The sequence below is a fragment of the Gossypium raimondii genome, chromosome 2, assembly GCF_025698545.1.
Source record: "Gossypium raimondii isolate GPD5lz chromosome 2, ASM2569854v1, whole genome shotgun sequence".
In the NCBI taxonomy this organism is placed as follows: domain Eukaryota; kingdom Viridiplantae; phylum Streptophyta; class Magnoliopsida; order Malvales; family Malvaceae; genus Gossypium; species Gossypium raimondii.
This window is the reverse complement of record NC_068566.1, coordinates 28,704,681-28,717,315: the sequence shown is the minus strand read 5'-3', so window position 1 is coordinate 28,717,315 and position 12,635 is coordinate 28,704,681. Positions and strand designations below refer to the sequence as shown.

Here is a 12,635-nt window from a genome sequence, read left to right as displayed (position 1 = left end):
TGTTAATAGGGAAATAAACAATAAAATCGAGATAATGATTGTACAAACCATTTTTGGAAAAAAAACAAAAAAAATTAATTGGTTGTCAACTTAAAAGACGAAAATTTGGAGTCACCACCGATCCTTTATTAAGGTGTGATTGGCTCACCTTGAAAACGATTTTGAGTCTGCGAATTTTGAGAAAATAGGTTCGGGAGTCGGTTACGCACAAGGAAGGGTTAGCACCCTCGTGACGCCCGAAATTAGTACCGAATTGATTGTTTAATGTCTTAATGTCGAAATTTTGAAAAGATTTTAAAATACGATCCTTTATTTTTATTTATGTTAATTTTATAAAAGATGCTTGGATAGATCGAGGCAAATGCTAAAGACCCTCTCGTCTCAGAGTAATAAAATGTCATACCCAATACATTAGGACACGACATTTTTAGTTCTCGAGAACAAGCTTGTCTTTTGATTTTCAAAAGGCTTACGATGAGGTTAAAAAGGGATATTCAATTGCTTGAAGTCAGATGAAAAATTGAAACCCAATACGTTAGGGCACGATTCTTCAAAATTCCAAGCATTGAACATAACCCTTATTTTTTTAAATCTTCATTTCGAGAAAATGACATGTCACATCCAATACATTAGGACACGTCGTACCAAATTCCCGAGAATGAGTTTTTATTTATGCGTTTTGATTATAGAAAAATTTTCGATTATTTAGATTCAACGAGGAAAATTGGAACCCAATACGTTAGGGCTCCATTCTCTCGAGGATTCCAAATTTCGAGTATTTGCGTTATTTTTGAAAACTTTTGTAAAAAAAAAGAAGTTATAATGCTTTAATAAAACTAAATATTTTAGATTAAAATGATAGGATGTTAATATACAACACAAAACAATAATTGACGAGCTAAATTATATACTAATAATCATCAATAACCAACAAATACTAATAAATAATATAATACATATGCGAGCAATAATCCAACACACATCATGCAAACACAAATATCAACATTCAACAACTAAATGAGTTAATCGTCAAATTTGGAAGAAGAGCTAAGCGAAATAACATAAATAAAATGTGATAAGTTTTCGAATAAATAAAATGAATATTGAAATATATCAAAAGGTTAGAAATGAATACTATGTGAAATAATAATATATAAATGAATTTTTAAGTAAATATTTCATGAAAAGAAACTCAAAATATTTATACATATGCTAATTTAAATAAACGATACATGCAAAATGAAAAGAAAACTTTATAACAGATTTGTATGCTAAATTTATTTAATACTAATTTAAAATAATAGTATATTATATTATTAAAAAATTCTAATGATGAACTTTAAAACTATATTAAAACTTTAATATTAAAATAATACTAGGTTTATAAGTAAATATATATACTAAAGACAGCAAAATCGAAATAAAATTTTTAGAAAATGAATAAATTAAATTATGGATTAAATTAAAATAAAAACGGAATTAAAAGGAATAAATGAAAATAAAATAAAGCAGAGGGGGGCCGAATGCAACATAGGATAACTTGGGGGACCAAGTGGGAAATAATCCCCGTCCCTCCAAAACGCAGTGCATAATCTGGGCCCGGATGAAACAAAAGCAAAATGCAGCGTGAAATTCACAAAATAAAGAAAAATTGATTTGAAAACGCCACGGAAGAAGGGGGACCGAATACGCAAATAACCCTACCAAGGCCACAGTGCGCGAATCTGACCGTGCGCGGGTCGGATCATCGGGTCGGTGCCAATACGGAACCGTTTTAGAGCCATTGAAACAGGCCCTAAACGGTGCTATTCCTTATGTCCCATATAAACCAAGCCCAAACCCTAAAATCCCTAGCACTTAAACCATTTTTTTAAACCGTCAGAAAGAGAGAGAAAAAAAAGGCTAGGTCCTTTCGTTGCCCTCCATCGCCTTCGAACCCGAAACCTCATCAGACTCCAACTTGTACGGAGCAAACGAGGCTTCAGCAGTGCCTCCACGAAGGTAAGTACCTCCCCTCTTTTATTTTACAACTATTAATGGCAATAAAAAAACAAGAAGAAGCAGAAAAGGGAAAAAAGGAAAAGAATCACCTTTAGCAAACTTTTTTGATTTTCTTTGCTATATTTTTTGTATCAGTCTGTATGTAAACGTTTACAAAGGTTCTGGCCTTTGCTTTATAGGCCGAAAAGTAAACAAAATGAAAAAAATGAAAAAATACAGTTTTTTTGCTTTTCTGCTGCGTTGTTTGCGTCCCATTTGCAGGTGTACGAGGGCAGAGGTCGACGTGAGGTACGGAGGCAGAGGCGCAAGCGTACGAAGGCCTGTCATGTGTGAAGGGGAGGGCTGAAAGCGTGTGCGGAGGAGATGCACACACAAAGAGGCGCAGCACGCACGGGGTAGCCTTAGGTTCGTCTACAGCGCTGCTGGCTGCTGAAGGCTGGCCTAGGGTTTGGTTCTATTTTTTGTGTAATGAGCTTAGGGTTAGGTGTATTGGGTTGGTGAGTTTGGGCTGGGGTATTTGGGCTGAGTTGGGCCGCATATGTCTGTTGGGCTTGTTTTCATTTTTGGGTATTTAGTTTATTTTGTAACTGGGCCGCATATATGTAAAAATAGATTGTTTGTTTGGACTTTATATTGGGTTTATGATTGGTTTATGGGCCGGGCAAAAATGGGTATTACAATGATATTGAAATGGAAAATGATATTGAAATAGCAAATGATATTGAAAGGACAAATGATATAGAATGTAATTGAAATGTGAAATAGAAAACGAAATGGTGGATGGAAATGTGAATAATGAATAGTAATGATCAATGAATGTTTATGAAATTGAAAGGTTAGATGGGATATGTCTATGTATGAATTGAGTTATCATATATAAAAGGAGATATATTTGCCATGTAATGATATTAGTATGATGAATTGGTTGTGGTAAAAAAAATTGGTAATTTTGGTAGTAATAAACGGTTATATTGCATGTCATTACTTGATTTAAATTTTATATTTTAATGACCTCTATTATGCTTAAGTATTTAGATTATAGAAACATCACTGAGTTATACTCAGCGCACGGTTTGTCTTTCGTGCGCAAGTTAGGTACTTCGATTCGTATGCCGACTCAGCATCCATGGCAATCCCAAACTCAAGTGTTGGTGAATGGTTCTTTTTGGTCTCGACATGTACCTAGGATGTTTTATACTTATTATAGTCATTTTGAGTCTTGTTGGCTCTTAAAGGTTATGTAAATATGTATAAGTGTGATGACAATGGTCATTTTGTTGATAGCTTAATAGTTTGCTTTGGTTATTTGCTTATTGTCTTCATGGATGAGATGGTTATATGCTAGGTATTATGTATGATTGATGCTTGGATTTGGTTTGATTCAAGATTTTCCTAGATTATGTCTTAGTAAGGAATTGGTGAAAGTCATGTTTATACCTATATTTTACTTAAAAGTTTTGGTAGTTTTTGTATCTAGGGTTTTAGGTTAAAATGAAAATTAAATGTAGAATAGTTTAATGATTGAATGTGTTCATGTTTGGCTTGATCATTTGAGGTTCCATTAAAGGCATATTGGTATGATTGAATAGGATCATTTAGTTAGTTTTGAATTGTTGGTTGAGGTGCCAATTGTGGCATATTGTTTAGGCACTTAGGATGGTTGTTGTAAATGAAATTTTTGAATTGCAAAGGATGCTTCTGAATAGGTTGAAAAGTGGCTTAAATGGTAGCTTGTGGTTTAACTATTTCATGGTTGAATTGCTTGCTTTAAAAAGGCATTTTTCAGGTATAGACGGGCTAACACACGACCTGGCACACATACGTGTGCCCTATGCGGTTTGGATACACAACCGTGTGGCTTGTAAGTTTGGTTGATTTTTGTTGCATACGGTCACAGTAAGTTACATGGTCTACCCATACGGTCGTGTGACCCTAATTTCACACGGCATCATATTATTACACGGTTTGCTCACACGACGATGTGACCCATCCACACAGTCTCAACCCTTCCACGAGGGCACGGGACACGACCGTGTGACCCCTGTTTTTCAGATTCTTCTCAACATTTTATTTTGAATTAAATTTAATCCTCGTTCATTACCGAATTATTTAAGCTTTCGTATACACAATATTTACCTGAAATAGATTGAATAATGTATTTATTCATGCTCATATGCCATTATTTAATATTTATTTGAGATTTTTAGTAATAAATTGTATGAATTTGTTTGGTAATTGTTTGTAGCATCTAATTACTTGGGTCTGGTGATCGGACTGGGTAAAGGGTGGTACAGTGGGGATAAAAATAAACTTATGATGAATTAGCCAAGGCTTCAAGGCATGTATCAATGCCACTTTTTTTAAGGTTCTATTTTAATTAAGTGATGCAAATTTTGGTGATAAGAGACATAACTAATCACTATGAATAGTGACAATTCTTACTTAATTACCAAGTGACATTATTTTTGAATCACTTATAAATTTTTAGTTATAACTATTGGAACATTATAAATATTTTGAAAATGTTCCAATAGAAAACTGCTAAAAATCTAAAACTAGGAAAAAACTAATTAAACATCTAAAACAGAGTCTATTGAAGCTTGATTGCTTATGCTATTTACAAGGCTTTTCGAGGACAAAATCACAAGGTAGGATGGTAAAAACCAAAAAATCCATTTAAAAATAAAATAAAATTTAAGTGTAAATTTCAAGCCAATGTCACAACATCCATGCCGCAACTCAAAGATTTGTTATTACAACTCAAAGACTTAGGCTTTACTTGGTAAAGTGAAACCAATATTGAAAAGTTGAAAAATTAAAAGGACAGAAAAGTATAAAGATGGAAAATAATTTTTTTTTCTTTCCATAGGTTGCATAGTAGGAAGGGTGGAAAAATGGAAAGAAAAAGTAGATTTCTTTCCATTTATTGCTTGACAGAGTTAAAAAATGAAAGGAAATGAAATAAACTATTTGAAAAATGCATACTACAAACATATCTCTTTTAGTTTTATCCTCTCATCATTCCAATTTAGAAGTATTGGTTTTATGTATTAGGATGGAAAATATATCTTTCCAATTTTCTTTCCTCTCACTTTTTTTTCTCTCTACCATATTCAAAATTTATTTTCTTTTCATATTTCCACTCTATTCTCTTATCCTTCCACTTTTCCATTCAAGCAAGCACACTCTTATTGTCACGGCTTAAATACTCACAATGTGCATTCAAAACTTTTATGTTCATTTGCAATGTAGTTCAATGAAAAAAAGACTTTGTAAATAAAAAAATTAAAAGAATATATCACAAAGAAGATAAAGATTTCTAGTACTGAAATTGACTTTAAAAATTCAAAAAGTAAATATTTTTCAACATCAAATCCTTAATAAAAAGACACATAATTTTTCTTAATAGAGTGGAAAGAAAGTTGGAAAAAGGAAAATTAAATAGTAGAAAATAAAAATATATATAAGTTTTTTTTCATAGTTAAGTTTAGGAGGAAAGATGAAAAATGAAAGATGAAAAATTTTCTTTTCATCCATTGCTTGGTAAACTTAAAAAAAAAGGAAATAAAATGAAACTTTTGAAAAATACATAATTTTGAACTAAAATAATCCTCTCCCCCTCCCCTCTCTCTCATTTTGGGCATACTTGGTTGAGTAAAAAAGTAAGAAGATTGAAAGAGAGAGCGAAAAAGTGAAAAAAAATAAGTGTGTTTTGTAGGGAAAAAAAGTGAAAGGAAAGAAAACAAGAAAGAAAATTATTTTTTTATGTTAATGCATAAAAATCAATCATTACAAATTGGAATGATAAGAGGAGAGAGAATTAGAGAGGAGTGTATGTTAGTTCAAAATGATTCATTTTCAAAGTTTCATTTTCTTTCCTATTATTTTCAACTCTACCAAGCAATAGAGAAAAGAAAATTTGTTTTTCTTTCAATTTTTCATGTATCCTATCAATCACACTTATGGAAAGAAAATTTATATTTTTCTTTTCTTTTCTACCATTTCGATTTTTCATCTTTCTAATTTTCTTTCCATTCAACTAAGCAAAGACTTTCTCTCATATTATTACTCCAATTTTGAAGGATTGAATTTTATATATTAGAATGGAAATGATCATCTTTCCTATTTCATTTCATCTCACTTTTTACCTTACCAAAACACACTAAAAAAAAACTTTTTCTTCCCATTTTCTACTCCAATTTTCCATCCTACTTTTCACATGAGCCCACCTTTAATCTTTCAACAACTTTAATCAAAACAATCGGAAAGATTCAATGAAACACATCTACAATAATTTCAAATCCGATGTATTAAAAAACAAAAGTAAACTATAGGTTCATTTCAATATCAGAATCAAATCATGTCTAAAGATGTAACAAAACCTTTGCTCATGATGCCACTTCATAGAAAACTTGATTTATAGAAAATTTCAACAATATGTATCCAACAAACAATAAATTCAAGATCTATAGTAAATCAATAGACAGCGAAAGACAACATAGATTCGTTATTGAAGTCATAAGATTTTCTAAATTTAGACACAATGTTTCTATCTAAATTCTAAAGATATGAACTAATTTTTTTTTACGTTCCGACTTAAAGTCCACAATTAAGTTTAGTTATGAGCCCATCAGTCTGAGATTTCACACACACAAGATTTATACCCAATCAAATAACTAAACTCTTTATATTAAATAAAAAAATCCTAATAACCTTATGCTTGGCTATTGGTAATTACACAGCATTTTCACTTTGTACTCGACGCTAATTACCACACAAGCGACCTTGCTTCTTAATGTAACTAACACCAAAGCTTAAAAGACAAAACAACAGTTTTCTATTAGTTTTTTTGATCTTAGCATAAAACAAAAGACACTTAGTTTTTGGCTAAACAAAGCGATTCATCGGTGACAGCTGAGAGCTACAACAACAGCAAATACCAATCTCTCCTTGCGCAAGGAGGAAAAGAAAATGGCTGCTTTCAGGCTCTTCTCGTTCTTCTTTTTCCTCCTCTTTTATCTTCAACCATCAAGAAGCCATGAAAGTTGCCATCCTGGCTGCGACTTACTGGTGCCAATTCACTTCCCTTTCCAGATGATGAGTAACCCACCCGAGAACCGATGTGGCTATGACGGCTTCACTGTTACATGTAAAAACGAAACCCGAAACATCCTAACGTTCCCATTCTCGGGCGATTTCCTAATCGATTCCATCTCTTATTTCTCGCAACGAATTTCGCTAACCGATCCCTGTAATTGCATTGCGAGACGTCTTCTTCAAGGATTTAATTACTCGGACACTCCTTTTCAGCCACTTGACACTCGAAATTTCACGTTCCTCAACTGTACATCCGATGCGCCGGTTTTCCAAAGTCCCGGCGGAGTATCGCCGATTCCTTGTCTCAGCAGTGAAAGTCATTCCTTTGTGGCCTTACCTACTGAACGTGTGGGTGCCTCCAATAAGTCGAGCTGCACGGAGGTAGTCACGTTTATGCACCCGAGTTTGGATGACTCCATTAAGGATTCTATCTTGTTAACATGGAAAGAACCAGATTGTGGAAGGTGTCAAAGTGATGGAGGGTTTTGCCAGTACAAGTATGATACAAGTTCGGAGGTGAGCTGCTTCACACCTTTCGACCATGGTAAGCTCCTAATTCCATGCAACTATATATATATGTTTTTAACGATTCATTTATTTTCATTCTTATATGTTATGAATATCAAGTTTGGAGTAAAAGGTTATTTATTTTATATAATTTTTTTAATTATTAAATATATCAATAGAGGATATTTTTAAAATTGACATGATAAAATATTGAATTTATTTAAAATTTAATGGTTAAATTGTTAAAATATAAATTGTAAAAAATTGATAATGTAATAAGTAAAACCTAATTGTTAAGGAAAATAGATCCAAGTTCAAGTTGAATTATTTGTTCAATCATTAGATCCGAATTTGAATTTTAATAATAAAAAGAATGTTTTCATTTATTTAATTATAAAAGCATACCAATATAAATCTATATCTTTAAATATTTTATTATAAAATTAATTATTTAAGTCAGCTCAACCTTAATTTAAATAAATTTGGATAAAAAATTGAAAATTCGTAACACAAAAATCATAAACCCCTTTATTCAAAAGAGAATGGTGAGTTTTATTCATGATCTAATATTAATTAATTTTACACATTTTACTAATATTCGTATTTATGTACATATAAAATTTTAATTTAGTTCTATATTTTTATAATATTCATTGGAAATTTTATAATTAGAAGAAATCTTTTAGGTAAAAATAAATATTTAAGATTTTAAAATTATCATTTTAAACAACCAAAGAGAAGTAATTGTGGATTTTTCTCCAAGTAATTAGATTGAATTTGAATTTTAAAGTTTTTATTGTTGACAGCTTTTTTTTTTTAATATCAAATGAAACACATGTGGTTATAGTTTTTTTATCATTTTAAACAAATATAAACAAAAAATATGTAAATTTTAATTAATTTACAAAAAAATATAAACAAATTCTTGCCCCTCTCTTTCTCTCTCTATATTCTAGGTTTTGTAGATGAAAAAATTATGTAATAAATTTGTTAAAATTAAGATAAAAATGGTATTAACTTAAATGGTAAATTTGAAAGAGTAAATTTTAAAGCATTTTAAGTTTAAATCTCATTGCATGCATATAATTTTTAGATTTATTAAAATATAATAAATGTAAATGTCCTTAAAATAATATGAAGTTGGAGATTAATGAGTAATACCAACTCTGCTTCCATTACATTCAATATGAGGTTACTTCATGAGATATTCATCACTTCAATTTACCATAATTGTCTTTTTTTTAGGATTGCCAAAATATGAAAGATACACAGTGTTTGTAATCGTGAGCACTGGCTTATGCATCGTTGGGTTCATAATCATCATTCGTCGTAAGATCCGATCTCAAGGCGAAGAATCCGACACTGAAATCTCAAGGTCTACTAATACCTCCCAATTAGAAAACGTTGCCGGTAAAGGTCTTGACAGTCCGACAATCAAGATGTATCCAACGACGGTGGTCGATGAAAGTCTGCAATTACCTAAACCTACTGATAACATTTGCCCAATATGCTTGTTGGAGTACAAAGCCAATGACATATTAAGAACCATACCGAGTTGCGCTCATTACTTTCATGTGCATTGTATCGACGAGTGGCTTAAGCGAAATGCAACATGCCCTTTATGTCGCAATTACTATTGAACTACATCAATATTTATGATATGTTGTATTTTTTAAGAAATGCTATGTTGGATAGCCGTAACAACATTGAATTTTCTTGATATTAATATTTTCTAACGTATATTATGTAACAGCTCGGTTTTAGCTAAATCGGAATAGTGGTTTCGGAACCACAAATCCGAGATCGTAAAATTATTTTGATATTATTTTTGGTATTTACAGTATGTTATTTAATATGTGTAAAAATTTCGTGATTTAATTTTACCGATTGGTTAGTTAATTTGATAAAAGGATTTAATCGCGTAAAATACAAAAGTTGCATACTATTTGTTTAAAGTGCTCAATTTCTATGATTAATTAAATTAAAAGTTCTTATGATGATATTAGACCATTGGTAGTGTTAATGGACATTAATGGACATGCATTATAAAATTTCTATGTTTATTCATTAAGGGTAAATAAGTAAATTGAATATTAATATGTAATAAATAAAAGAAAACATAAAAATCATGCATGTTCATCTTTGTTGGCTGAAAATAGCAAAGGAAAGAAACCATTTTGAAGCTTTAGGGATTCGGCACTTTGAAGTCTTGATTGATGTATGTTTTGAGTTCAGTTTTTGATGATTTTTACGTTTTTGAGATCGTTGCTTCGTGTTCTAGCTAGCCCATGCTTTAATTTTTGAATTTGATAATGACTTTGTGAAATGCCATTGATGAATATTCAAGCTTTTTGTTGTTTGATGATGAATAATAAATATTTGTTGATAGATTATCATATTTTATTAAGTGATTTTTGATGAAAATGCTTATTAGGGATTTATTTGAGAAATGTGTAAATTGAGTGGTTGAAATGTGAAACAAATGCAAGTTTTGGGCTGTTAGGGACCTTTAATAAATTCAGCTAAGCATGAGTGTATTGAAATTTTGTGTAACTTGTGAAATAGAGACTAAATTGAATAAATGTGAAACTTTAGGGGCTAAAGTGCAAAAATTCCCAAATAGGTATTGTTGAATGAAATTGAATGAATAGGTGATTAAATGAGATAAATTTGAATCCATATAGATCAAGAAAGAAAGAAATCGGGTTTAGATTAGGGGAAATTGAAAGTTGATCAGTAGTCGATCCGATTTGTTCATCGTATATACAAGGTAATTTCATATGCAAATAAATACCTTTAAATTGATTTATATATGTTTATTTGTTATTGAATTGCTTTGATGCTGAATATTTGAATACGAGATAGTATCAACAGAATTACGACGTCTAGAAGCCCCGTAAGAACCATAGGAATAGTATAGGATACATATGTCATGACATTAGGATTCCAAGGTGTGAATTCATGTAAGAACATGTCTGGGAAATTGGAATCATATATGATTTTTTGTAAGACCCTATCTGGGACAGTGACATCGATATATTATAACATGTAAGACCATATCTGGGATATGGCATTGTACGAGCTTTACGTACTATCCGAGTATCCTTATCAATTCCGAACAGTTCAACGGGAAATGTTGTGAAGTGGATGAATATGAGAATGAGTAATCAATTTAGGTATGTATGATGTTATATGAAAATTGAAAGATTAAGGTAAGTGATGCTTATAAATCATTAACAAGTGAGTTAGATGAGGAATGTGATATTTATACATGTGATTAGCCATGATTTTTCATTGATGAGTTGGTTATATTTACTTCATGTATTATAAGTTTATTTGTATATGGGTTACTAAGCTTTTAAAACTTACTGTGTTTATTTTTCACTATTTTATAGATTATCGAAGCTAGCTTGGACTCGGGGATCGTCAGGAAACGTCATCACACTATTGATAATCTTGTTGGTACTTTGAAGCTTTGTATATATGGTATACGGCATGTATAGGCTAGTGAACTTTTGGTATATTTTGAATTGTAATTCTAGCCATGTGAGTTGGCTTGGAAATGGTGTATATGATGGAGTTGTGTTTGGGATTATGTTATGAGATGAATCATGGTAATTGATGTGTATGTACATTGGCTATATGTTTAGCATGCTTATTATGATAGGTGATGTTTTGATGATTAAATGATGGCAAAGAATGAATATGTTTTATGATTGATTGGTTGATTATTTAGGTACGGTTCTAATGAGTAATTGATGACTATGTTTTTGGTATGTTTCATTGGTTATATATATAGTTATAAAGTGACATATTGATGTTTGTATTAGGTTATGAAATAGTATAATTAGCTTAATATTGAATGGTGGAATTGGTATGAATTTTGAGGCTAATTTGCTAGTCGAATAAACAAGAAATGAATTGGTTGTGTATATGTAGTTTTGGCATGATGCTTAGCATATGAATTTGGTCATGTTGTAATGTTTTCTATTGTCTTATATGCTAATGAATATTAGGCCGTATATTATGTTTTGTTTTGATAAATATGCGCATGTACGAAAGCTTTTAAATTGAGGTGTTTGATATTTAGCCAATTAGATAGATGTATACAATTGAGTGTTTTGATATATATATATGCTCATTATATGAAAACACAATGTAATAAGCTTATTTATAATTTGATAATTTGAATGCCTTGTTTGTTAACCATATGAATCAGCTATTGGATTTATAAAGCATATGTTATATGTTTCGATGTGTGTGTTAGTTGGTTCTAAATTTGAATATTTGAAGGGTTATGACTCGATTTAATTTCAAAGTATGAATTGTAATAAATGACTGTATTAGACTATATTGTGCTCGGTAATTCCTCGTGACCCTTTCTGACGATGGATATGGGTTAGGGGTGTTACATATTAAACATATCGATCACATCTAATTGTAATTGGAATTATAATATGATATTTGAGGAATTTTGCTTGATTTTCAAAATTAAAATTACGTTGATTTTGTTTTTCCTTTTGGAGTCTAATTGTTAAAATTTAATACTTGCAATGTAAAGAATTCATCAATTTCTTATTGATCATTGAATTAAAGTACAATGTATCTATTTATACTACTTAACTACCTACCTACCTAACTAACCAATCTTTAACTACTCAATAACTAACTAAAATGATTTTCACACTCCCCCTAAAGTTGGCAGTTGAAAAAAAATTTTAACTCCCAACTTGGATATTAGAAAATCATGATGTTGAGTTCCCAAAGCTTTGGTCATAATATCATCCAATTGATTTGTTGACACTACATGCTCTTTTTTGGTGACTCATTCCTGTATTTTCTCAATTATGAAATGACAATCAATTTCAATATGTTTGGTCCTTTCATGAAACACTGGGTTTGCTGCAATTTGTAAGGCCACCTTACTATCACAATAAAGTTTAGCTGGCTTCAAGTCTTCAACTCCACGTTCCACAAGCAATCCTTTTAGCCAAATAATTTTGCTACTGTTATTGCCATACTCTTGTATT

General features: G+C 31.0%; 1 protein-coding gene across 1 annotated transcript; it reads left to right on the top strand.

Moving 5' to 3' along the window:
- Nucleotides 1–6,972: 6,972 nt before the first annotated feature.
- LOC105789573 (putative RING-H2 finger protein ATL21A) lies at nt 6,973–9,245 on the top strand. Its single transcript, XM_012616945.1, has 2 exons — nt 6,973–7,642; nt 8,851–9,245. The coding sequence occupies exons 1-2, from the start codon at nt 6,973–6,975 to the stop codon at nt 9,243–9,245; spliced, it is 1,065 nt and encodes a 354-aa protein (XP_012472399.1).
- The last annotated feature ends 3,390 nt before the right edge of the window (nt 9,246–12,635 follow it).

Excerpts from the sequence above, each read along its gene's own strand:
- LOC105789573 (XM_012616945.1), top strand. The coding sequence starts at position 6,973 with ATGGCTGCTTTCAGGCTCTTCTCGTTCTTCTTTTTCCTCCTCTTTTAT. Across the intron at positions 7,643-8,850 it reads CTTCACACCTTTCGACCATG|GATTGCCAAAATATGAAAGA; the intron begins GTAAGCTCCTAA and ends TCTTTTTTTTAG.